This window comes from Cataglyphis hispanica, chromosome 10 (assembly GCF_021464435.1).
Source record: "Cataglyphis hispanica isolate Lineage 1 chromosome 10, ULB_Chis1_1.0, whole genome shotgun sequence".
NCBI classification, from domain to species: Eukaryota; Metazoa; Arthropoda; class Insecta; order Hymenoptera; family Formicidae; genus Cataglyphis; species Cataglyphis hispanica.
In genome coordinates, this window is record NC_065963.1 from 2433044 (window position 1) to 2460767 (window position 27724).

The 27724-nt window shown below is 31.2% G+C and overlaps 3 protein-coding genes across 4 annotated transcripts; 1 reads left to right on the forward strand and 2 right to left on the reverse strand.

The window, feature by feature from the left end:
• Positions 1-134: 134 nt before the first annotated feature.
• On the reverse strand, positions 135-10897 carry LOC126852501 (proteasome adapter and scaffold protein ECM29). Its single transcript, XM_050597340.1, has 29 exons — positions 10321-10897; positions 9452-9699; positions 9252-9370; positions 8860-9009; positions 8449-8727; positions 8159-8354; positions 7995-8080; positions 7571-7760; positions 7342-7487; positions 6937-7237; positions 6664-6850; positions 6160-6513; positions 5908-6083; positions 5722-5823; positions 5422-5628; positions 5227-5341; positions 4945-5128; positions 4533-4821; positions 4175-4411; positions 3733-4077; positions 3490-3646; positions 2933-3091; positions 2703-2834; positions 2311-2620; positions 2041-2224; positions 1829-1964; positions 1527-1736; positions 1119-1327; positions 135-494 (listed from the first exon to the last, which is right to left on the reverse strand). Exons 1-28 carry the CDS (start codon positions 10340-10342, stop codon positions 1125-1127), a joined length of 5424 nt encoding a protein of 1807 aa, XP_050453297.1. The 5' UTR covers positions 10343-10897; the 3' UTR covers positions 135-494; positions 1119-1124.
• Positions 10898-11496: 599 nt separating this feature from the next.
• LOC126852494 (glycogen debranching enzyme) lies at positions 11497-23826 on the forward strand. Its single transcript, XM_050597329.1, has 26 exons — positions 11497-11818; positions 12754-12994; positions 13750-13879; positions 13981-14167; positions 14249-14459; positions 14529-14663; positions 14763-14981; positions 15091-15326; positions 15417-15629; positions 15715-15909; positions 16020-16149; positions 16215-16338; positions 16581-16846; positions 16948-17103; positions 17180-17388; positions 17499-17702; positions 17784-18016; positions 18121-18210; positions 18285-18462; positions 18604-18960; positions 19053-19200; positions 19287-19650; positions 19747-19955; positions 20072-20257; positions 21129-21365; positions 21488-23826. Exons 2-26 carry the CDS (start codon positions 12884-12886, stop codon positions 21551-21553), a joined length of 4794 nt encoding a protein of 1597 aa, XP_050453286.1. The 5' UTR covers positions 11497-11818; positions 12754-12883; the 3' UTR covers positions 21554-23826.
• A 329-nt stretch (positions 23827-24155) lies between these two features.
• Positions 24156-27715, reverse strand: LOC126852495 (LMBR1 domain-containing protein 2 homolog). Of its 2 annotated transcripts, none has more exons than XM_050597331.1 (10): positions 27542-27715; positions 27064-27401; positions 26610-26820; positions 26337-26513; positions 26079-26256; positions 25815-25996; positions 25502-25741; positions 25234-25435; positions 25023-25145; positions 24156-24934 (listed from the first exon to the last, which is right to left on the reverse strand). In XM_050597331.1, the coding sequence occupies exons 1-10, from the start codon at positions 27713-27715 to the stop codon at positions 24693-24695; spliced, it is 2067 nt and encodes a 688-aa protein (XP_050453288.1). In that variant the 3' UTR covers positions 24156-24692. The 2 variants fall into 2 exon arrangements, with proteins under 2 accessions (XP_050453288.1, XP_050453287.1); XM_050597330.1 differs by having other exon boundaries at positions 25017-25145.
• Positions 27716-27724: the final 9 nt, after the last annotated feature.

Sequence of the window (27724 nt, forward strand, 5' to 3'; positions counted from 1 at the left end):
CGCTTTATTACACATTGTTCATTGCATATTTATCTAGAGAGATTGTGTGTGCTCTCCAGTTTTAATAAAATTATACTTAAAAAGATAATTATAATAAAACAACACACAGAAAGGAGAAGTAAGGGAATTATAAATTAATTATTTTATGTATTCTGCGAATAAATCGAGTACGAAACATTTAATTATTTTTTCGAATTGTCTACTTGCATTCTTACCAGTATCTATCTGCAGGAGTGTCCAAGAATTATGCGCATATAGATTTTATTCTACTGTCTCTGTATGTCTTACAGAATGTTCAAATTACAGTCTTCTTTTCCTTTTACAGATTAAGATCTATCCTATTAAAACTTTAAATTATTTTATGATTCTTCTATTATTTACTTCGAAATAATCTTTTTGAGCACTTCAGATATAACAGTTTGAACTAATCCCGTGAACACAACTCATAAAAATTGGTTGAAAAAAGGGAAGGCAACTTTTTCTTATCAGTATTGCTGCAATAAAACAAAAGTTTCAGTTTAATAGGCCATAGGCATATCATAAAAGAATTTAAAATTCTGTTAAAAAAAAAAAAAAATAATAAAAAATAAAAAAAGATGTGCTATTTTATAGGAATTTTTTCGTGCAGTTGGAGGTTGAAAAAAAATCTCAAAATTAAGCTTTGCTGTTGTTTTTAAATAAAATTTTTGAAATTTCGATAAAACTATAAAAAATATTAAATTTCAAATAATGATTGAATATTTACAAATCCAACTAAATCGCAACATTTCGATATAAATTATGAATATATAGAATGCACAAATACGATATGTATTAGCGTAAACAATTTCGAATAAAAATTTTCATGAGAATTAAATAGTTAAACAATAATTTTAACATTGTTTGATCCTTTGAGGTATAATACATGGGCGTGAATGAAGAATATTATAAACAAGAGTTTTAAATTACATCTTATTAAGCGATATAACACTATATTAGGCACATCTACATATTTAAATAAACATGCAACCATAGCTATAAGAATTTTTTTTGTTATTATCTCTCCAACAACTGTACGACATTATGCGACATGTGCGGATACGTAAATTCGATTCGGGATATATTCTTAAGGTACGCACGGCTAGTTAAATTTTAAGCATTTCCTTAATGTCAACGACTCTGGTCCGTATTTCTGGTTGGTTATCCTTTGCTAGATCGGGCAAAAGTTCTTTCAAAACGCGCGTCAGTTTGTCGAGTTGTTCATCGTTATTCGTCTCGCGCATCTTTTTTCCTAATGAAAGAACTATATTCAATGCTTCTTTCCTAATTCTGGTGAACTTTGAAATATCTACAAAAAAATGCATTTTATATGAAACTAAAAAACACTTCAAAAAAATTTAATATATGATATATTGCTAAATAAAATTATAAATAAAACATATTTAATATATATATATATATATATATATATATATATATATATATATATATATATATATTTAATAATATTTTTACGAGAGAAAGAGATTTATAATGTATATACTTACTTATACAATATGATAATATTTTATTAAAACTATCACTTATTTCATTTAATAGTTTCTTGTCTTTTGATGATATTTCTGTTTTATTTATTTTTAATATGACAAGTTTATCCACAAAGAGATTTAACGCCGTCAAAATGGTAACTTGCACAGATCTCGTACTATTTGGCAATACTTTTTGACAGTGAGTTACAAATTCTATGCAATATTTGTCTGCAAACAAACAAAAAATGTCGAAAACATAGATTCAGATGTATATTTCTATCTGTTACTAAATTACAAGAAAATTTGACCAAACATCTAACCTTGTGTTTCTTTGGTAGAGGGCCATGCTTTTCCAAGTACTTCGTAAACTGTTTCTTGCAATTTTATATTATTTTCCTTTTTCTTTCTACTTTCTTCCACAGTATCTTCTTCGTCGTCATTATTTTTATCAGATATCTAATATATAAAACATGCATATAATATATTTATTTATAGCTATCTCTTTATAATATTATTTCTTGATGCAACTTACTTTAATCAAAATTTCCTGTACAATTTCATACGTTTCTGTAAATCTATCAATGTCAAGTTCATGTAACACCATAGCAAAAGCTTGTAAAGCACTTCGACGATACTCGGCGTTCTCTTTTTTACTTTCTCTATGTAGTGTCAACACAATTGTATCTAGCAATGCAGTATCCGCGTTTAAAGCTTCTCTGTAATATATTGTATATATTTGACAAATATATAACAACTTATTCGTATATAAATAATATAAAGTTTTAAATAAAAATATACATACTTGCTATTGCACGCTAACATCGCGAGAGCGTTTAATAAACGTTCCTTTCCATCCCACGTTCTGCCACGCAGACCGTCCGTCAGTATCTTTAATAAAGTACTTCTGGCTTCTATATCGATATTATGACCTGACTTTAAGGCAATGGTATGAACCGCATTTGCGGCTTGTACTTTTGTAGTCCACGATGCCGATTTGAGAGTTGTATTTAAAATATCAGTTATTGCTTGCAGATTATGCATGATTCCCGCTTCAGTACCGGGCGTTATTTCATTCCAAAGATCAGTCCATAATTCAATAGTGTTTTCATTTCCTAACAAGTAGTAATAATATATAAAGAATAAAACACGAAATACATATTTATAAATAACAAATTATGATATTGGAATACAAACCTGGTACCTTTTCTGCATGCATTGCAAAGAAGGCAAGAGGAATGACTATCTTTTGATAATTCTTTAACTTCTCTTGATTATAATTGTTTATGGATTGCAAAGTTTGTCCAATTGCTAATCTTATTGCATCATCTGTAATTTATAATTCTTTGTTGTTTCAGTATTTTGATGAAAGAAAATTATATCAAGTTATACAGAATAAAGAATGTACTATTAGAATTTAGATGTACCTTCGCGTTCCAAATACCATGTATTTAAAGTATTAAATAATTTATCCAGACTAGAATCTTTAGCCGAGCCAACTATATGACCAATGCTAATTGCATAATTTTTTCTCACAGCAGCGTTACGATCAATTAAACCATTAAGTAAGGCAGATAAAATTTTAGCTAAATGGGGAATAAAAATAATTAATTGTATAAAAATTGAAAAAATTAAACAACAATTATTATAATAATTATATATATATAATAATTTTAACAATATAGTAATTTAAATATAGGGTGGGCCATTTTAATTAATCTAAATATCTCAGAAACTTTGCGTTATTTAAAAAAATGTTTCAAATAAAAATTGCAATACTTCAAGGGGACAAATATTCTTTTATTTGAATTATTTTTTAAGATAATGCAAAATTTTTGAGATATTCCAGTGGATTGATTAAAACTGTCCATCCCGTATATAGATTAGATTTTTCATTAAATTTCATAAAAAATTATAGTTTTAAAAATTATATAAAATATTGTGTATTTCACACATATTCTGAAATTAAAATATATTTACTAACCGCTATACGGTTGCAATTCTGATTTTAAGTGTGTGCTGAGAAGAATTACGAAATGCGAACAAGCAATTTTTGTTCCAAATCCTATGCTGCATTTGATTAAGTCTATTACTTTTGGCATTAAATTCTTCAATACATCCGCATCAATATATTGGATACACTGTAAAAGATCAAGTTATTAAAAAAAAAATTCTATATATCAAATTTATTTTCAAAATAAATTTCTAGATTGACTAGATAAAGTACCTTTGTTATTGTGTCTGACGCATAATGACCCTTGGCAACATTGGCTCTAAGATTATCAATAACTTCCTGAGTTTCTGTTGTCGCGCCACACACGTTGCTCAAATACGAAAGTTTAGGATTCTCCGATTCACCAATTGTCTCCAATAATGACGGTATCAAACTAACGAGCGATGGTTTTAATAAAATGCCAGCCGTGGATACAAGTTGAGACACTGTTTGCAATGAAATGGATCTCACAGTATCAACGGTATGAGTAATTCCAATATCAAGTAGTACGGGCAATATTGCTTGAATAACTTCTTTGCCCGCATTGCCATGCGAGAAATCGCAATGACGTATGCAAACCTGTATGTAAAATTAAATATAAATATAGATACAGATAAATATAGATATAAATATCTAAATTATAGGTAAACCATTATTTGAGGAAAACTCGATTTACCTTACTAAGTATTTTAGCGGTACTTGTCGCGGCTAAACGCGTGCCTTCGTGAATATCGTCCATTACACGAAACAATTTCTTCCACAGTTCCGGACCGCATTCAGCCAAATTGAGTTGAACATTTGCTGTCCTTAAAAGATCTGCGAGAGCATTACAACAACTGATACGCACCCTCCACTCATTATTGGTTAGATTATCAGTTACATCAGTCAATATTTCTTTATGATACTGTTCGATCTGTATAGTGATATATAAAAAAAACAAACATATATTACACTCATTCCATTATATGTGATGTTAGATATTTTTGACAGATATATATATATATATATATATATATATATATAATATTACTAACGGCTTTCGATGTTGAAGGAACGATAGCCCGCCAAATGCTGGTCATACTCTGCTGGATCTTAGGCGTGGGATCGAACTGATATCTATACAATCGTGGTATAATACTAGGCAGATATTTATTCAGTTCGTCTTTGGCGATACTAGCGATCGCCGCGAAACCAAATGCCGCTCCCTTCTTGGATGTCCATATTGCATTGTGATTTGCCAAATGCATAAAATAATATACAAGCTCGGGTTTTTGCAATTCTGTCGCGAGGGAACAGATTTCTCGATACGTTGACAAATTGCCACTAAAAGATTGTATTATTTTTTCTTAATATTCAATATCTTTTTACATCTTTATACATTGTTAGAACACAAATATTTTTAATTTTTAAATAACTAAAATAATTCGTGTATAATTTTAATCTTACCCAGATGGATTTTTTCCCAATTGACCTTCCTCAAACAATTTGGTATCAGCGGTAACTTGTTGCACCGTCCTACGGCCCTGTGTAAACTGATCTAATATAGTAGACACTAAAACATCACGTTCTTCTTGTGTGCTGTTAATGTGTACCAAACTAAGGCCTTTTGAAGCAACATCTTGCACTATATCTATTACAAAGGAAATAATAAATTATATATATATATATATTTTTTTTCAAAGAAAATAAAACCAAATATAATACAATTGATAGTTTATATTTATTTACCACTGTCATCTGAAAGAAAGTCTATAAACGCATGGTGAATAGTGGACATTCTTTTCTTGACACATTCTCGTTGAATATTGTGTTTCAAAAGTGCAAATAGCCACACACATACTGCCTTTAAAAAACATCATGCTATTAATACAGCAAAAATTATTTTATTCCTCTAAAAAAAAAAAAAATATGTAGCATAGATACCTGTCGCAAATTTGGATGAGGCACTTGATATATATTAAGTAATTCACTCAACACATGAATTAATAATTCATCGCTCTCCTTACTGTATGGAACAACATGTTCGGCAGGTAGAGTCGTCCAGGCGTCTCTTGCTTCTGGTGAAGCTTGCGCTTGAACGCAACAAACCAAAGCTTCTCCCAGAATTAAATGAATTTCGATATCTTTCGTCTGTGTATTAATCATAAAATTATTTTTTAATTATTTAATGTTGTATTTTATTATTATATAACAAATATATAAAATTTGGTTGAAGATATGCACCTCCTTGACTGTTGCTATAATTTTATTAGCGATCTCCGCGGTATGCGGAAAACATTCGCCGACACACAAGTATCCTAATGAAAGGGCAGCTTTCTCTTTCATCTGAGGGAAGAAAAATTCTCACACAGTATTATAAATGTAAAATAATTGTATAACGCATTTAATAAGTGTGTTTAAAAGACAAACCTTGGTATTCAGCTTGGCATTGGATAATATAGAGAAGAGTGTTTCTACTATTGCCTTCTTGTTCAGATCATTTTTCCCTTCTGCTGGCAAGGGCAAAGAATATGTTTTTCCTAAGATCCCGATGGCTTGGGTAGCAGCATCCATTAATAACATTGTGTTATCACGAAGATATGTACCTGAATGACAAAGAGAATATTTCAAAGTATATAATATATCAAATATATAATTTAATATTTAACAACAAATACATACATATTGCTTTCACAATATCGTTATAAGTCGTCCAATTGCACAAATCTTTATTTTCATTTCGCTGTTGCATCAAATACTTTTCCATCATATAAGTTAATGCCATTAGTGCGCCATGTTGTGCTTCTAAATTCTTTTTATTCATAATATCCATGATATTTGAAACATGCTTTTCAAATTCATTTTTTGGAAAATAGCCAGTGATAGCAGCATATATTTTTGCAGCTAATTGTCGTACATCTTGCTTAGTGGAAGTGAGCAAGGAACGCAGCCATGGTAACTCTTTCTCATAGGATTTTACTATATAATGCGGAACAGACCCAAGTACCTCTAATAATGCATTTAAGGAAATTTGATCTATAACACAGTAATAAAATAATCATATTTAACTTGAAATTTTGTGTATAAGTATGTTACATGTTATATGTTTTAAGAATAATGAATTTTAAAAATAAAATATTATACGTTTTATATATAATTATAATTGTATGTCTAATTATTTTTCACCTGCAGAAGAATGACTTAAGAGCAAAATCATATTGAGATAATGATTTAATATTTCTGGTTGATCCTTGTACAATTTTTCCAAATAACGTCCTATCAGTGGAGTATGTTCGGAAGGATGTTGCAGTGGTTCATTCCGCGCGGGAATATTAGCACTTCTCGCGAGGCAAACGCGAAAGTAAGTAATAATCTATAAAAAAAAATATAAATAATTTTATTAATAGAAAAATATTGTCGCTTACTTATGGATACAGCAATTCTATTTGGAAAACTTACTTCAGAAAATGTGGTAACACTATATGGGAGAACTTGCTTGTCCGCATTTCTGCCGCTATTCGCGGGCATTCTCGATTGCATTTTCGAGTAAATGTAACTTACTAATTTCACAAATTCGGGCAACACTATTTTATTATTGATCTGTTGATCGTCTTCATTTTTATGCACAACGCCGTATAGTGCTTTCATAGCTTCTGAACTTATCTCGTGTTTGTTGTCACCACAAGCTAACAACAAGAGGTACCGAGACGGAGCGTCATCAGGCGGAAACACGGTTGCGGCATAATGCATTGCCACAAATCTGTTTGCAAACGTAACATAGTCACAAACATATAATTAGATTGTATATTGAAATTAATATAATGTAAATAGAATCTGTAATAGTCGTCTGCATTCAATACATACCTTACACTGGATTCTGGAGATTCAATGTGAACTGATAATAGAGCGTTCATTAGAGCTATGTTGCTTTCATCCTCTTTGTTCAGTATGAACGCAGATGTTACGCAAATCAACGCGTCCCTCACTGTCCGCCGTAACTCGCCGTCCGTCTTGAATATTAACGATATATTCACATGTAATATTTATTTCGACAATTTGTCACTGTATAATCTGTATAATATGGAATACTTACAGATACAAGCGTATCAAATAAATTATGTAATAGACTCAAATCTTTGTTTATTAAAGATGGTATTCTTTGACCAAGTTGTCCAATAACTGTATATGCCATTGATTTATGTCCGTCCTCACCCTCGGAGATCAATTTTATCATGCCATTCAAAATCACTCCAGCAACGCGAGCTAACGGTACAAGACTGCAGCTTAAAAATTTAAAATCAAATACAATTTATTATATATACAAGCTATATCTATAATGTAATGCAATGTAGAACACTATTAATAATACATTGCGTGTTGCAATAAATTAATCCATCTGATTTCCAACAAAAAATAATTCAAAAAACAAAATCAAAAATCTAACAATTTCTTATACAGTAAATAGTAAGGCAATAAAATAAAAAAAAATCTATTAAAAAATAAATTGTAAAACTTACTGTTGAACAATATTTGATGTAAATTGCAATGCCAATGATTTCAACTTTGCATTTGTATTTTTTCCATAAAGTGAGTCAAAAACAACCTGAAAAAAAAAAAGTTTTTTTATATTATGTAACATAATAAAATTAATACATATTTTTCACACATAATTGAATTTTACCTGTATACATGGTGGTATAATAAAACCTGCCTTAGTTACACGACAAAGATACTGTAAAAGCTTGAGACGAATTCGAGTGCTCGCAGCATGTCGTTTCATCTCGGGTTTTACCTCCTTTTGTGTGGCTAATGCATCAGTACCCAAAAATAATGTATATAATGGAGCTGCTAACTGCATCGAAGACCAATCCAATGTACTAAAAATACAATCATGCTACAAATTACAAATCTTTAATATATATAATAAGATCAAAATTGATAAACATATTCTGACTGTTTTTGTACACATACCCAACAATCTTTTTTAATTCTAGATCCGCCATATTTGCAATGCTGAATCTAGTATCTGCTGCTGCTACAATCAAGTGTATCAGAATATCTGCATCTGGGAAAAATCCACCAGCAAGGAACTTAACAATGCCCAATTTTATTTGTTCCAACTGTTCTGCCGTTGGTGAATTTTCACCTATCACCCTTTTGAATGCATAATCACTTAAACCTGGTGGTACAGTAAACTGAGACAAATCGACAGTTTGACCTGACTGTTGATTTTCCGTTTGTCCCACAGACCTAATAATATACCATACATATACACAATTAGTAAATGTAAATAATTATTTAAAAATAATTAAAAAAGTAACTAAATAAATATTAAATGAATAACTGAAAAAATAATTAAAAATAATACAACAAATATATTACCCATATGGTAGTAGTAGTACATCAAGCATAAAATTTATAAGTTGCTTGGCGACATAAGGTTTATCCTGTAAACCTAAAAGAGATGCTCGTTTATCGAGATCTGTTGGTATATTAATGTGTCCCAATGCTGGCATTATGATTAGCATTAAACTGTAACATCACCACATGTATTATAACATATTGATATATGCACAATTTAATTTAAAAATAAAATTTATTTAATTTAAAATTAAATAATTGTTTAATTAAAAATATAAATTTTAATGTATAATTCAATATACATAAATAAACACAATGAGCACAATATAATATTTAAGATAAGAAGATATTCAAGAGTCCTCTATCAAAATAAATATAATTTATATTTAGGAAATTTCTTTTAATTAGCATACCTATCTTGATGGGACAATGGTTTTCCTTCAATAGCATTTAAAACACTTGGAACTAATTCTGCTTGTTTGTTCATTTCCATTCGAGGATATCCTAACTTTATATATATTATTGTAAAGTTCTGCAATAATACAAATATACATTATGCTTTCTCTTTTTCTCAATCCTGTAGAATATAACAATCAGCACATATCCAACATACAATCACAAACGAACTAGCAGCTGGATCTTGATATTGCAGGAGTAATGCCTCAACAGGCAGCTGCACTTGAGGCCTGCTCTTTATTCTCTTGTTTATATGAACCAACAATTCCATCACCTTTTTCCTAACGCCTTCCTGTCCGCTAGATAACTTGAGCAGTACAGGAGGCAAAAATTTACAGACTGATGCTTGTAACTGCTCATCTGTTTCTGCGGAACCCAAGCGAAGAAATACCCGCTCAAGCAAAACTAAATGAAACAACGCAAAAATTAATTAGCATAATATAATAATATAATAATAATAGTAATAACAGTAAAATTTCCTAAGTTATGCAATATGTGTTGTCAATTTTTTTTATATAATTATAAAAAGAGAAATGTAAAAAAAAATATATATATATGCCCATAAAATCTATCGATTCACATTATTATTTCAACAATGTAATCAAGTGTCATCAAAATATATAAAGTTATATATCACGAAAAATGCTGAAATCATACGAACTTGAATTGAAATAATAAATCGGACGAAGACATGGATATTGAGATTTGACAGCTGTGAGCACATGGTGAAAACGTACAGGGGAAAGAGAGAGAGAAAGAGAGAAATATCAGGTAAGGTAAAATTTCCCCTACGATTTTTTCCAAAAAAGATACGTTTGTAGAAAAGTTTTTCTCATAGCATGACAATCGAGTTTGTCTCTCAAGCATCGTAAAGTGCTCGGGAAGCAGACATCCGGTCTCGCACCCGTTGACTTCCATGCCGAGTTCGACGGCTGACGCGACGTTTAATTTACGATCCGATCCGTAAAAAAATCGCCACGACGTTTCGCGATGATAATCGAATATTTCTGCCCGAGGAATACTTACTCAGCTCGTCCGTAGCTGCCATTTTGAAAAGGACTGTAAAGAGACAGCGAACGCGCTGTTCGAATGACAAGAATAATTGTCCGTGATATCGCGCTTAATTAGCGGTTTAGTTGCGCTAGATTAAAAATTCCACCGTTTAAATCGTCCAACGCGCCTTTTAATCGTCGACGTAATTACGCGTGTCGATCGTCGGTTTAACAACGATGCACGTTACATACGTATCGCACCCTTCGTCGCGACTCAAACGTCGTTTTACGTGAGGGCGCTAAATTTCAGTCCGATTGAGGTTAGGGGGGAAGTGTTGACACGCGATTTACATTTGGGATTTTTATATGTGAAGGAGAAACTCCAATTTCTAGTAAAGAAGATTAAAAATGTGGAAAATCGTTGGAATCGTATGACATTTCCGATAAATGACATTTATTATTATTGTTTAGATATGAAGTCTTCGGGGACACAATTTTCGATCGGTTTTACTAAAATATACGTATATTAATTCAGATGTAAATAAACATTATTAATGATAGATACAAATAAACATTATTAAAAAAATTTTTCTACGAGCCACGAATTATGCTCAGATTTACTCGCGTCAAACAACCGCGTTAAGGTTAGAATTTCTGTCGCCGATTGCAAAGTGACAGAAAGCCGACGACTCATGCTGTCATGCGTAGACTTACATGGCGCGGTTTACAAATTTCTTTTTTTTTTCAGAAAGCTTGAATCATCTCCAAATTTAAGGAAATTTCTATATCAATTTCTTATCTTTTTATTTTATTATCATCTTCATTTTTTATATAGGGTGTTCCAGTCAGTGAAATTTCAATTCAATTTCTTATAAAAAATTGAATTTAAAATAAAAAAAGTTCCAATAAACATGTCTGGAAATACTTCGTTTTTAAAAATCAAAAAAGGAATTTCTACGTGATAAGATTAATTTTAAACTTTTCCGCCAAGATTAGGATTTCCTTGGTCGCGTTCAAAAATTTACTCGTCGAAGTAGAGCAACTTTTGACGGATCAATCAAAACAAAAGATTTCTTTCTTCTAATTGGTCAATCAGATGTTATTCCGCCTATCGTGTGAATTTTTGAACGCACCCGTGAAATTTTCCTCGAACCAAAAGTGCGTTTTTTCATATGAAAATCTGTAATGAAAGAAACTATTAAAAAAAAAAAATTAAGCGGGATCATATGTCACATCTGTCATATTTAGAAGAGTGCAATTTTTTTTCGCGATATCCTCTTTAGTTACGTCACAATTAATCGCGCCTATCACAATGAACTTATATATTTTAAAAGTGTGTTTTGTTAATTCGAAGTTCGCCGAGATTGCCGTCATATCTGCGCCCGGCCATGCGTGTTTGTTGACCTTCACTGCGCCGACCTTAATAAAACAGAGGTCAACTTGTGTGCCGAGCTTTTCCTACCGATCTTTCGAATGAGAACGCATGTGTGCTACACGATCGTTTTTACATTCTACCATCGATATTTTTATAGGTAGGAAATTTTCAAATAACGTACAACAATATATAATACGTTAAATATCTCCTATATATATTTATATATTTATCAAATTTTAATTACAGTTGTAACTGAAATTCGCTTAATGTTCGCTTGTTGTTGAGAATGTTTGTCAGTTTGTCTTTTAATGTCCATATTTGTATTCGTAATGTGTGTTACTTATTTCACAATGTGCACGAATGATAACTTATATCTAATTTTTTAATCATTTAGTAATCATTATTTCTATCACATTATATATTTTATAATATTGTGTTTTTATTTCTTACATATCTTTATAAAATTATATTTATGTGAAATTATGTAGCTTGTTGACATCTTTCTGTTATTGTCTTATTGTTAAATTGTGACTACTAAACTTTATTCTAGGTTTTCATTACTCAAATGAATTTATATATATTATATATAATTATGAATATTTATATATTAATTTATATACTTTATCTATGAACTAATATGCATGATATATAGAATAGTGATGTATGTTGCATAATTATCTTAGTGTCGTGTCTTTTACAAAGTATGTATCTGTCATTTATGTAAATTAAAATATGTTAATAAAGATTATTAATACATTACTATATTTGTATGTTTATAACTATTTATATATTAATATAATAATATATATATATATATATATATATATATATATATATATATATATTGTAGATATATATATAGATGGTAAGATCATTCTAATTTTCTTTACTTTGTTATATATAGTTCAATTAATATATGAAATTTATTATAAATTTTATAAAAAATGCAACTTTTACAAGTATTTTTGAAGTTATTAATATTTGAAAAATCTTTTATTTTAACTGTTTATATATTTTATTTATAGTTTATATTTAATTATAATAAATACAATATCTCTCTTTGCTAGTTTTTATTATATATATCTGTTATAGGTAGCACACATAAAGAGTTTAACGCACACTGTAATAAAATGTGGGCAAATGCTGCGATATTATTTTCTTAATAAATTTTTTACATCAGTCAATTAAATGCAATTAAATTTATGCCTTACTCGCTTTGACAATGGCTTCGAAAATAAAACGCTTCTTTAATAATATAAGAAGAATACTCTTAAGGATTTATAGATACTTTCTGCATTATATTCGTACATGGAAGATTGTAGGATCAAAAAATGTAAGTTCTGCAGCAAATATATACATTTAAATAATATATAAAATTGTGAAATAAGATGTATTCTTAACTAAAAGTTCCAGCAATACAATTGTTTGAGAGTGATAGATTGTCTGTACTTACCTAGATTTATTAGAATTAACAGAAGCAAGTCTTATGGCAGGAAGCAGTTGTCACATTACTATTGTATTGTAATCCTAGTATATGTAGGGTAAGAGAATAGCTGCAGCTTTTATATATGCTCGCATAGCAGAACACTGTAACGTAATATTATGCACGCTTGCTAACTGCTTTATGCCAATAACTTATATATTAAGGCTTATATTCTGTCTCCTAAGTACATATTCATTTTCTACATTTGAGATGTAAGTATAATCTCTAAGTTTCCTCGAATCTTGTCCTTGGTAAAAGGACAGTAAAAAGAATAGTAAAAACTACTGTTTCTCAAACTTTTCTCTTATGAACTCTGTATTATCAAATTGTTTAATTATTTTTACATCGTATATATATATATATATATATATATATATATATATATATATCTTTTCCAAATTTTTTCATATTTAAAAAATGATTTGGAAAGAATAATAAAAATACTATAAATATGATAAACTAATATTAAATAAATTAATAAACTCTAGCAAAATTATATTTGATTATGTAAGATTTACGTAAGAATTATATTGCAATCTGATGGAGATAAAATAAAAGCGACTTTTTCTTTGTTTATCTAATAAAAATTTTCTTCATTATTACAGATAATAACTAAAGATATGCAAGAAATCGACGGTCTATCGCTACAGCCTACAACTGAAAATGAACAAATAAGAATCTTAACTGTAAACAATGGGGAATATCTGGATGGGATCTTATACAGATTGAAGAAAGGTTTTAAAGAAATTTTTTTTTTTAATATATAATTTTTTAGCTGTATTTCGATATTTCTCTCTATTATTATGCTTTTATCTTAAATAACATTTCTTATACAGGATGGAAAGTTGAATTTAGACTTGGGGCTTCCCTTCTTGGGAAAAGACTTGATGTTTTTATAAATCATCCATTATCGAATGATGAAAAATTTGAGAGGCATACTTACTATCAATTGCAATGGGTCGATGAATCAGCTAGTATACATTTAACTTTGTCTGGTTCATTCCACTATTATGTCAGTGATCAGTAAGTATTAAATATTATGAATAGCTGTTTATATATTACGCGATTTAATTTCTTAATAACAAGATTTAATTAATTTTGCAGAGTCAGAGAGTATACCAAACCTGTTGCATCTGGGTATCTACTTGTGGATCCTGAACTGAAAGTAGGCAAAGATGAGAAGATATTACCTTTGGATTGTATCCAAGTTCAAACAGTTTTGGCAAAGTGTTTAGGACCTTTCTCTACATGGGAAGATAAATTATTAGTGACCCGAAATTCTGGATATAATATGATCCATTTTACTCCAATACAGGTAATTTTAGAAGAATTAATATATAAAAAATAAAATGTTTGTAATAAACATGAGCTTGACACATTTTAGGAATTGGGACATTCTAAATCGTCGTACAGTCTGAAGGATCAGATGAAACTTAATCCTATTTTTAATGAAAACGATCAGATAATTACTTATCATGATATCGAGCAATTTGTAAACAAAATGCGAACTGAATGGCAGGTAAATTATTATTTTCAAGAATATCCTTATCAGGAAACAAAACGCATATTTCTTTAATATATCCAAATATAATTTTTTCAATTATTTTACACTTTACAGATGTTAAGTATATGTGATATTGTTCTGAATCATACTGCAAACGAGAGTCCATTTCTACTTTCTCATCCAGAATGCACGTACAATTGCATTAATAGTCCTCATTTACGTCCGGCGTATATTTTGGATGCAGCATTGTTTGAATTAACAATACAAGTGGCTGCTGGAGAATGGGAATTTAAAGGTATACCTACCGTGGTCAACACTGAAGATCACTTGAATGTAAGCTGCAAATTATTTCACGCATTAACGTTATTACAATATGATCGAATTTTCGTTCTTTATACTTTAGTCGGTTTCACTTCATTTTCTACATGCACTTTGTTTTTAGGCGATTCGTCACGCTCTCCACACATATTTCTTGCCGCTTATAAAGATACACGAGATGTACATTGTTAATATTAATGAAATTATTTCGGAATTCTTGAACCTGGCGCGCAATGAAATGCCGCAAGATGTGAATAATACGAAGGCTGAAAACATTTCGATAATTCAAGATCCCAATTTCTGCAGATTGAAGTCATCCATAAACATGCAACTTGCTTTGAAAAAGTATAATACATACAGGTAAAATATACAAGATGAGATAATGGTTAAATTAATTTGATTACATACTTTTGCACAGATCTTTTTATATACAATTTTTTTTTTATATAGAGCTGATTGTTTCGATGAGGAGACTCGTTTGAAACGGTGTGCAGAGGATTTGAAGAATAAATTACAAGAACTCAACGAAGCTATTAGCAACAATGTACAAAACCATCTAAATGCTGCTGTTGAAAATGTTATTGCTGGTATAAGATACTTTAGAGTACAATGTGATGGCCCAAGAATTAAGGAAATTAGCGAAAAAAATCCTCTTGTTCCTAGGTATAATTTTACTTGTATATCAAATATTATAAAGTCTTGTAAAGTCATTTGTATGTATATTTCTTGATAAATTTATATTCTATAGATATTTCACTGATTATGGGACACCTGCATCTTTGTCAGAAAGAGAAGATATAATGTATTCAGATAATGGATGTTATCTTATGGCTCACAATGGCTGGGTCATGAATAGTGATCCTTTGAAGAATTTTGCAGAACCTGATTCTAATGTCTACATTCGAAGAGAACTTATTGCCTGGGGAGATAGTGTGAAACTCAGGTAAAAATATCTGTTAAATATTCTTCTAGTTTTCTCAATATATCATTAGTGGAAAGTTTAATATATAATTTACAATTTCCATTATCACACAATTAATATAACTATTACAGATATGGGAATAAACCAAAGGATTGTCCATTCTTGTGGCAACATATGACAGCTTATGTAGAACAAACAGCGCAAATATTCGATGGTATTCGGTTGGACAATTGTCATTCCACACCGATCCCTGTCGCTGAAGTATGTCGTAATTCTATTGCAATTTTGGTACTAGAAGATTTACTAAATAACACGATTTTCTTTAGTATATGCTTGATGCTGCGCGACGTATCCGTCCAGATCTCTATGTTGTCGCAGAATTGTTCACCAATTCCGATCAAAAAGACAACATCTTTGTAAATCGTCTTGGAATTACTTCTTTAATCAGAGGTTCTCATTTATTTATATAACATAAATTTAATCTACATGCTAATATTACATTCCACATAAGACAGCTAAGCATTGTAAACAGACTATTCTTCAGAATGAAAGCAAAAATATCTGGCAATCTTTACATGTCGAAATATTATTCTTTCTAAACTATTTTCTATATTTTAAAAAATATAATTATATACTAAATATACTATAAGTGTCGTAAAATTAGAAAATACATTAGAAACTTTAAATTGTAGAAGCTATGTCAGCATGGGATAGCCATGAAGAAGGAAGATTGGTATATCGATATGGAGGAGAACCAGTTGGAGCATTTCTGCAGCCACGAAAACGGCCGTTGGTGCCGAGCATAGCTCACGCTATGTTCCTAGACGTGACTCACGACAATCCTAGTCCGGTGCAGAAACGAAGTATTTTTGATTTACTCCCTAGCGCTGCTCTCGTTTCGATGGCGTGCTGTGCCAGTGGCAGTAATCGCGGTTACGATGAATTAGTGCCCCATCATGTAAGTTGGTAGAATAAACTTCAATGTTTGCACAAATTTTTATCATTAAATCTTGTTGACATGTACTATAAAAAATTTATAACGAAATTCTTTTTTTTCAGATACACGTAGTAGATGAAGAAAGACAATATACTTCCTGGTTGGATAGTGACGATCTAGAGAATGATATGTGTATTAATTCAAAAACTGGCATAATTGAAGCCAAAAAAGCATTAAACGATCTACATTATATGCTCGGTCAAGAAAAATTTTCGCAGGTATAAATTATTTGTATTGATGTATGTGTGCAGCAAAGAGTTAATTTGGCTACTAATAATAAATTTACTTTCATAGGTATTTGTTGATCAAATGGACAGTGATATAGTAGCTGTAACGAGACATTCGCCGACTAGTCATGAGAGTGTAGTTTTGGTCGCGTTCACGGCATTTTCACATCCGGATTCGAATGCTTATGATCTGAGAAGACATGTAAGACCTTTAATAGTGGAGGGTGTGGTGGAGGAAATTATTTTAGAAGCATCACTGTCACATATAGATACCAAGTAAGTGGCAGATTTTATTTTTAAGAGAAAATTTAAAAAGAGAAAAATCTAAAAAGTTCATTACCAAAAAAAAAGTCCATTAATCTATATAAATATTACTTTATATACAGAAATGGGAAATCACCTTTCTGTTTACCACAAAAATATACAAAAAATGCAAATTTTATAAACGGATTATGCGAATATACGTTAAACCTCAAACAGCATATACAATGTTGCGACTCTACGATAATCGAGAAGGTCGATTCCGGCGATCCTAAGAATACTCAACTCAATTTTGTAAACTTTCAACCTGGTTCTGTTATAGCTATACGGTATAAAATTTTCTTTAAAATATACCGAGTCTAGCGCTAAATAATAAACTATACTAACTTGTAACAAATTTAATTTTACAGAGTGGCCCTTCACGCAAATATAAAACCTGCTTTAATAAAGCTTCAAAATACTATTTCGCAAATTACTTCCAATGAGAAATCAGATTTACATAATATAATTTCTCGTATGGATTTCTCAGATTTAAATAAAGTTTTATATAGATGCGATCAGGAAGAACGAGAGGAAACAAGTGGTAGATTTGGAGTATATAATGTACCAGGATATGGATGTTTAGTATACGCTGGACTGCAAGGTATTGTGAATACATAAATACTTTACATTTTTATAATATTAAGATTTGCACAATTTTAGCACATGTATTGTACTTATATTACAAATAACCATTTTCAAAATCAGGTATTGTATCCTTACTGGCTGATATTCGTCCGAATAACGATCTAGGACATCCTCTATGTGCCAATGTTAGACAGGGTAACTGGTTGATAGGTAATGCAACAGAAACTGTTTTTGATAAATAGATGACTTACTATGTAATGAAAAAATGTTTGAAAAATTGACAGATTATGTGTGGCAACGTCTGAAAGAAGATGATGGTACTAAACCCCTTGGGATATGGCTTGAACAAGCGTTGGAACCATTTAAATTAATTCCGAGATATTTGGTGCCGAGTTATTTTGATGTTATAATCGTGAATGTTTATATGATTCTTTTAGATCATTGTTACGATCTAATGTCAAAGTAAGTATAGAGCTAAATATTTTAGAGATCGACTCGTGAAATGAATTTATAAATTCTCCATTTTTTTATGTGTGTAAAAATATAAATTGAAAGAATATTAATCACGTAATATCTGGTACTAATTAAAATATATTATTCCAGCTTTGTAAAGGATGGAATTACGTTTGTTAAATTATTGAGTTTGGTCTCGGTACAAGTGGGCGGCGTAGTAAGATCGTCACAATTACCAGATTTATCGCCAAATCTCAATCAGCCTAAACCAAAGACCAAAATCTGCGACGGAGAAATTAAGCAGATGTGTTTAACGTTGTCAGCAGGCTTGCCACATTTCACGACAGGTTACATGAGAAATTGGGGTAGAGATACCTTCATCGCCCTGAGAGGATTGTTACTTCTAACGGGCAGACATGTCGAAGCGAGATTCATAATTCTCGGTTTTGCCGGAACTTTACGACATGGTCTAATACCAAATTTACTCGATAAAGGAAGCAATGCAAGGTATATTTATGTCTTCAAGGAATATATCAAGCTGTTTTAAAACATTAGGAAACTTGATCCGAACTTTATCTTTTGATTTTATTCTATAATAGATACAATTGCCGTGACGCAGTATGGTGGTGGCTCTACACCATAAAATGTTACACAGAAGAAGTTCCAGATGGTTTAAACATTCTATCCGATAAAGTCTCGAGATTATTCCCGACTGATGATTCACCAGCTTTACCTGCGGGAGAGTGTGTAAGTCAATATTTAAAAGCAATTATTTTATAACTTCAACGTTTTATTAAGATTGCATGTCACGTTATTTGCAAAAACGGTTTCAGGATCAACCGTTGCACGAAGTAATCCAAGAAGCTCTCACGGTACACTTTCAAGGTCTTTGCTTCCGGGAAAGAAACGCTGGGAAACAAATCGACGAGCATATGACGGATCGCGGGTTCAACAATCAAATCGGAGTTCATCCTGACACAGGTTTCGTTTTTGGCGGGAACGATGCCAATTGCGGCACCTGGATGGACAAGATGGGCTCTTCCGAGAAAGCCGGTAACAAAGGCAAGCCGGCAACTCCCAGAGACGGTTCCGCCGTAGAGTTGGTTGGATTGAGCAAGTGCGTCCTCACTTTTCTGGCCGAATTGTACAAGCAGAATCTTTTCCCGTACGGCAGCGTTCAGCGTAAAAGTCGCGACGGTAAGAATATCAAAAATATTGTATAATCCTCATTGCATAATTATTGTAATCAACGACACATTATCTCTGATTATAACTATCACATGAATCGCGCAGGAAAAATAATAACTTGGAGTTACAAGCAATGGGCTGATAAAATTCAGGCAAATTTCGAAAAATATTTTTACGTGAATGAGATCCCGACGCAGGGTGAGTTGAGACCTGATTTGATTCATCGACGAGGTATATTCAAGGATAGTCATGGTGCGACGCAAGAATGGGCGGATTATCAGTTGCGACCCAACTTCCCTATCGCTATGATTGTCGTGCGTATTACAATATTTTATAACAAATCTTCCTGTGAAAGGATAAGTGTAGTGTTTTCTATATAAAAAAATCAGTATAATAGTTATAATTATATTTATAATGCCTACTTAAATAGGCTCCGGAATTATTTGATCCTAATCACGCTTGGACCGCATTGAAGAAAGCAGAAGAGATACTATTAGGTCCATTGGGAATGAAGACCTTGGATCCTGCGGATTGGGCGTACAATGGTTATTACGATAATTCCAACGATAGTACTGATACCAAAGTAGCGCACGGATGGAATTATCATCAGGGGCCCGTGGGTATTCTCACAATCATAATCGCAAATTTCTCTACATACACATAAAGATTGAAACAAGTAAAAAATTGTGCAAATTAAAAACTTGCATATGGCTTCCTCATAATTTTATTTCTATTTTTTTATAATATGAATAATCGTAATTACAAATCGGAATGATATCAGTTTCCGAGACTCTAAAATAGTTTTCACAAACATAGTTTGAACAAACATTTATTGAAAAATTCAAAATTTCATAAAAAATGAATCGTTTCAACAATTCTAATCAAATTCAATACCAATCATGCTTTAATGCTAGTCTATTAATGTAAAAATATTTAGCCCGATATCTCAAAATTTGATGAAGTTAGAGCAACCACATCTTTTTTTTTTAGAAAAAGTCAAAATTTTATAAAAAATGAACTCTCATCAATTCTCATTAAAATCAATACCAACCATTCTTTAATGCTAGTCTATTAATGTAAAAATATTTAGCCTGATATCTCAAAATTTGTGGAAGTTTCAGCATGCATTTATTGAACATACATTTATTGAAAAATTTAAAATTTCATAAAAAATAAACTCTTTTATCGATCCCAGCCAAGTACAATACCAATCAACCTTGAATGATACTTTATTCATATAAAAAATTTTAGCTCATTATCTTAAAATTTACGGCAGATAATCGAACCACATCCTTTGGTGCACATACAAACATACATACACACATACTCGACATTTTGTAAAAATATGTTTTTTTGACATTTTAGAACATTCTAAACACATTGGCATCAAAATTAGAAAACAAAATTTTTCCACAAAAATGAAGGTTGAGATGAATTTATTCCTCTTGCGTATAAAATATATATTTCTAATTTGATATTTTTTTTAGGAATGGGTCTGGCCAATAGGATATTTTCTGCGAGCACGTTTGCATTTTGCATCATTAATCGGCGAAAAGGACGAGTTACGTCGTACGGTCGAATCGACGGAAGCTATCATTTCACGACATTTTATTGAAGCGTCTACTACTCATTGGAGAGGCCTGCCCGAGCTCACCAATAAGGATGGAAGTTATTGTAAGGATAGCTGTCGTACTCAAGCATGGAGTGCCTCAAGTATAATAGAGGTTTGTATTTACAGTAATTATTTTTTATTAATTGATGTAATCACAAACACGCATCAATACTCGGAAGTATTATTTGTGTATAATACGTCATCATTTTTTTATATCTGTCTGTCCGAATCCAGGTTCTCTATGATTTGCAGAAGATTAAACGGGAATTAGGATCCGAGGAAATGAAATCCGAGAATTGATATCACTTTGCGTGTGTTCACCACCGCCAATTAGACTTAGAGCAATTAAAACTAGAACAATTAAAATATAATAGTAGCACTTTGAGCAAAGCGGATGACATGAATGTACACTTTCCTACTGAAGCAATAGCGACACCGCGCACATCGGAAACACACGCATGTCGTATCAATACACACATAGATGTAGCAGATGCACATATTGTAGACACTACTGATATCATATCTGCAAGAAACGAAATATGTTCCGAGATTGAATGGAAAGCAAAGAATTACAATCGACAATACGCAACGATGGGAAATAACGAGGGAAAGAATGAAGCTCGAACGGATGTTCGAGCCTTGTCGCATGTTTACGAAAAAATTAGAGAGCCATATAGTAGTTCGCACAAGTACGATATTCAGGATTACTACGAGAAGTATAGTTCCAGCATGACGAAGGCTTCGATAGATACACTATATCTTCCGCGGCATCAAATCTGCGAGGAATGCGCGAGAATGAAATACAGTCCGGTGTATACTGATCGTTTAATATACACAAAGGAATCGTTGTTCGCCATAGAGGTGGTTCTGTGTCAACGCGATGACGTCTCGTGCTTCGCATACTGCGACCCGCGAGAGAATTCAACCGATGATAATCTCCGTTTGCAATACGATCGAAATCTGCAGGATTGCATGCTAATCTACAATTATGTGAAAACCAATGCCGCTGGTATATTTTACTCTCATTGCTGGCCTCGAGATGTCTTCGATCTGAGATCGCTATTGAAGCCGCATATTTACGTTTTAAATTACCCTTGCCGGGACGTTATCGTAAACACCCAGCTATATCATCGCCATGTGAATAACCATTATGTAAGAATATCGAAAGTCGGCTGCGCATCCATGACATTTTATCGCGACAGTAACACTATGATAAGCTGCAACAGACGCAGCTATATTAACAACGATTTGCAAAACTCGCCAACTTATCCGATACACGAATCAAACGACAACGAATATCGACGGAATAGATCAAGTTTATTGTTATTGGAACCATTATTGCTAACGTCGGAATTGACAAATTCCGCTTATAAAAAGAATACTGAAAATAGAGATTCGGAATGCGTAAGGATTGTCAGAATATCAATAGCCTATGCATTATCATTTCTTATTCTCGTGAGCATTACATTTTACATTGTTTATTTTACCTAGTTGTTGCTCGCGTGTTTGATAAATATATTGAAATTATGAGGTAACTAAGAAATTTAATCATACATTGCATTGTGCATTAAATGCTATACTATATTATACATTTATTGTCATTAATTTTACATTTATATCTCGAAACGGAATCGCTAAAATATTTACAGAAACGAAGAAACTCGCATAACAGTCCATTTTTTATCATTAAATATATGTATATATATTTTAAACGTGTTTGTTAAATATGCTATCAATTTTTACATAATCATAATTTATTAGTGAATCTTTAATGACAAGAAAATGTGTATTCTATAATATAAAAATTATTAACTATACTTAACAATTAAATTTACTAACTATTAACGAAAATGAAAACTATAAACTGTCTCTGTGTCTATCGAATCATATATGTGACAGATACGCATTATACAAATTTTAACTCGTACATAAATTCCTACATTTATAATTTATCGTTTCTAATTGTTTCTAATAATTTATCATATTTTATATATGTCTTCCAAATCTACAGGCAAAGCTGTGTTTGTCACTTTAAATAACTTTATTAAGATTGTAAAATAATCGACATGTGTTCAAATTAATTTAAAAAAAAATCGAAATTTAGCTTTTTTGGTATGCCTCTTATTTGTGAGATACTTATTGATATATAGCAGATTTATACACGTAAATAGAAAAGTTTATACAGTTTAGTACTTGTATAAGGAAAAATAAAAAATAGAAAGAGGATATTTATTAAGGTACTTTTCGAAATTCTCAGGTAAAGATTAATCTCATGGATTAAAGTTGTAGATGGTATATGTGTAATGTATTTGAATATATATTATAAATACAGGGGAGAAAAAGATATATAATATGAAGAATGATATGTAATAAATAAAGTATAATCTATAATAAAATGACGAAAATTCTGCTAACATTAAAAGTTTTATTACTGTATTCATCGAAACGCGTTTATAAGATATAAAGTGCCGAAATATTTGACTTTGTAAGTTACTCAAGGCGCATATTTTTGCTGAAATATTTTATTATTGTTATATATACTAATTTGTTCTTATTAAATTTTCCTATTGTTATATCTAGCCTAACTTTTCTCTTTTATGCCATTTCTGATAATCCTCTGTTCTAAAACTTCTTAATCTGAATTATTTAGATATATACTATAAAATAAATGAAATAAATAAAATACAAATAAAAGTTTTCAAGTATAAGTAATATAAAGCAAAGGAATTAAGTCATTGTATGTTCAAGCTGTCATATTTTTATATAAATCATAAGACAAAAGTTGAAAAGGTCAAGATTATAGTATCAAGAAAAAGATTAATAGATGTGTATAAATAAATTATTAAAAAGATATTTAGATTATTGACAAAAGTTAGGTATTAATGAATAATTACTTCAGATAGACGATTAAAAAAATGTATATAAATTATTTATTAGCTTCGACATAAAACAAACTATACAAAACTTAAAGAGATAATTAAGAGACAAAAATATTTATTCTCTAATAAACGTAATAAATATACATATTAGTACTAAATCGGAATGTTTATCGCATTTGCAAATTCTATTCGTCGTAATCGTGTTAGTTTGTTGTAAAAAAAAAACCCTTTCTGTTTCAGCATCTGCGCACGCGCGGTTTTTCTTAATTTCCTTGTTCATGCGTGTATAATAAGTTATATTAATTATTTTATAATGATATAATTTTAATTTTTTAATTTGTGCTGCTATTTAAGATTCAAAATGTTACAGGCACGTAAAATTTCTAAATATTTTTACGTCCCGTTTAATAAGATTCATTCTTGTGCTATTATGTGATTCAATATTTTTATGATTTATCAACAAATCGTCGCGTCGCTCGGTATAAATGTCGTGTAAATCTCTAAAAGCCAATTTACATATGATTTTTGCACCTGAGCTGCATCTACGAAACCGTTAGCTTTTAAATATCATCGAACAATCCTCTGGGTGGAGGACCCACGCGACTTGTACTCGTGGGGAATGCCGTCATGTTACTCGGATCGTATGAATCATTATCACCTTGATTTTCCCCATCGTAACGATTATTCGCACCGTAACTCTCCCCGCCAAATGTCATACCGATGTAATAATCCGCAGGATCGAAATCGTGCAACAGACCCGCTCTTGCCGATTCAATTGATTCATCTCTTTTTAACGGCCGTACTGTAAAAAGATTTAATTATTAATAATAATATATTATCTATACGATATGTATAATTTACATCATATATAACATACTACTTACACATACCAGTATCTGTGCTCTGTCGGGATGTCCTGTAACGCGACCCTGAACCCACTGAAATATTGAATCTTTCTTGCAATTCGCGTCGTCTGTATATAGAATCTTCCGCTCTTTGTCGTTTGCGTCTCTCTAGAGTCATAAGAAAGTGTCACTTCTTGTTCTATCATAGAAAATTATAAGCATATTTATAAAAAATATTTTCTTTATTTATTGATACCTCTTTTTATAAGTTCTCTTCCTTCATCTACGAGATCCGTCGTGAATTCATCATCGTCGAGGAATTGTTGAAAACCTAGCATAGAAAGCAGTCTACTACCTATGCTAAAGTATGTCGCTAAGCAGAATGCCAGAATCGCCATAGGAAAATACACGTTAAATCCATCGGATATTATAGAGATGACATCCATATGACCCATCACCTGAGAAAAGAGAAAGAAATAGTATGATACATAAAGAAATTCTACAGATTATTTAAACAATATTACCTGTGTATAGTGTGTTTCCAGAATATGAGTCTTGATTATATGAGAATCCATATGAATAAGTCCCAAGAAATTAAGACACATGGGCGGGGTTAAGCGACACAGCATCATACCGCTGAATATCAGACTATACTCGTTCGTTTGATGATGAGGTGCCAAGTAATAGAGATTCAACACTCGGATCTTTAAGACGGTAGAATAAGCGCAGTAGCAAAGATATGCGATAATCAATGTGGATAGTACCTGAAAATTGAATATAAACACAATAATAAATGACAATATATGTATGTGAAATATTAGGTACAAATTATTTTACCTCAATAGTAAAATAATCGTAGTTTCTTTTTGCTAAATTCAGAAACTGAGCAAATAACGACAACACAGGAGACTTGTTGAAGAATGTTACTTCTGACCATACGACAGCTACTGACAAGCAACCAGCGCAAATAGCAGCTATCTTCAAGACATAATCTTTCACGATACATTTCCAGTACCATTCTGAAAAGTAAATTGCAAAATCATGAAAATTGCAAAACTATATTAAATTACAATGATGTTATACAAATGATGTTAGACTTACCAACAATAGGATTGTAAATAATACGAAATGGAAGCGAGCGATGTGTAGGAAAAGACTGCTTAAATCTTCTATCATGACTCACTTGATTTTTCGCAACATCTTCCAAATCAAAGATCTTGTCCACTAAGATACCCCATTGAGTCTCTATACGTTGTAAAGTCTGCAACGCTTTTATAGTCTAAAACAAATAACATTAGCAATATGTTAGAAATATAAATGTGTTGTGATATTATAACATATATTTGCTGCGATACAAACTTGTCTATGTAGCCGAATTAAAGATTTTTCAGTGGGTGTATCTGTTGGAGTATCATCTGGCAATTGTCTTCTATTCATTCTATCCTTCAATTCTGCGGGTATCTTTTGAAAAATTGTTTCCAAGTTACAATGGAACGGATGACCAGGTCCAATAGATATTGTTGCAATTTGTAATGACTAAAATGGCATTTTTTTATTTATTACATGAAATTTATTAATTCTTTGCAGAATTCTCATATTACAAATGCATTTTGTAAATAATATTATCTATACCTCAAGTATATCATCTACTGTTTCTTCCGCTTCGCATTTGTCTAAGCTTAATTTCGCTATCTTGAAATAGCTATAATTTAAAGTATATCCAGGTTTGCTGCTATTCCATAATCCACGAGGTACCTCTACGAGGGCGTATCCAAGTAATAAAACCAATAAAAATAAGCCCCATGTATTGGACGCAGATGATGCTATAGCTTTTAATTTTTGCCTGAAATAGCAAAAATATAATAATTTTTATTTTTGTACACTGAACATACACACACACACACACACATATACAGGATGTTTCCTAATAAGTGAGAGGTATTACAATGGTGAATTCAGAACAAAAATAAGAAAAAAAGTAATATAAATATTATTTCATATTTTAAACTTTATACATACATTTGTCTATATTATAATATAAATATTGTTCATTTTAATACACTTGTTATAAATTATTAAAACTTACCCATCAAGATCTAAGCCAGGCTTCAATGCAATGTATATTAAAAGTATGCCACATATAAACAAATAACTGCCATAATATATAGCATTATCTATTAAAGCAGATTTTAATTTTCCGCGTACGGTGAAATCTCCTGCTTTTATATAAGACTGCATCAATGGGAGTATCAACCATGTCAGGCATTGTGATGTCCAATAGACTATCCTCCACAGATTCGGAAATACATTATCCGGCACATTCGGCCAAGGTTCTTTACATGTGACAAATGGTACAGAGGTAGTATTATCAGCATTTTTAGTGTTGTTATGTATATTCTGCTCTACACACTGTCTGAATACAGTCTGCACAAATGAAATGTTGAATGAAACTTTACTATTTTACCTTTACATTTTCCAGAGAAAAGCTGTATTCCTCCAAAAAAAAAAAAATTGTGCAATTTTGTGAGTGTATGTACTATATATATATTGAATTATATAATTACCGAAGAGACATCCAAAGGTAGTATGAAGATTATTAATAGAGAAAAGTACCAAGCTATCAGTACAGAGATAGTGACTATAATGTGATGCCGAAACACGTTTCCGTATTTGAAAAGCAAAGTTGCGGCCAGCAAAAATGCCACTATGATCTCTGTCAGAAACGCACCGAGAACCATTTTGTCTCT

What these genes read in the sequence shown, in the direction of transcription:
- LOC126852501 (XM_050597340.1), bottom strand. Translation starts at nt 10,342, where the DNA reads ATGGCAGCTACGGACGAGCTGA. An exon ending in CTTAAGTCATTCTTCTGCAG is followed by an intron (nt 6,514 to 6,663) that starts GTGAAAAATAAT and finishes ACTGTGTTATAG; the next exon opens with ATCAAATTTCCTTAAATGCA. An exon ending in AATATTATCATATTGTATAA is followed by an intron (nt 1,328 to 1,526) that starts GTAAGTATATAC and finishes ATTTTTTTGTAG; the next exon opens with ATATTTCAAAGTTCACCAGA.
- LOC126852494 (XM_050597329.1), top strand. Translation starts at nt 12,884, where the DNA reads ATGGCTTCGAAAATAAAACGCTTCTTTAATAATATAAGAAGAATACTC. An exon ending in CTTATACAGATTGAAGAAAG is followed by an intron (nt 13,880 to 13,980) that starts GTTTTAAAGAAA and finishes TTTCTTATACAG; the next exon opens with GATGGAAAGTTGAATTTAGA. An exon ending in CACTATTATGTCAGTGATCA is followed by an intron (nt 14,168 to 14,248) that starts GTAAGTATTAAA and finishes TTAATTTTGCAG; the next exon opens with AGTCAGAGAGTATACCAAAC.
- LOC126852495 (XM_050597330.1), bottom strand. Translation starts at nt 27,715, where the DNA reads ATGGTTCTCGGTGCGTTTCTGACAGAGATCATAGTGGCATTTTTGCTG. An exon ending in TGGAAACACACTATACACAG is followed by an intron (nt 25,436 to 25,501) that starts GTAATATTGTTT and finishes CTCTTTTCTCAG; the next exon opens with GTGATGGGTCATATGGATGT. An exon ending in GAGCACAGATACTGGTATGT is followed by an intron (nt 24,935 to 25,016) that starts GTAAGTAGTATG and finishes ATCTTTTTACAG; the next exon opens with TACGGCCGTTAAAAAGAGAT.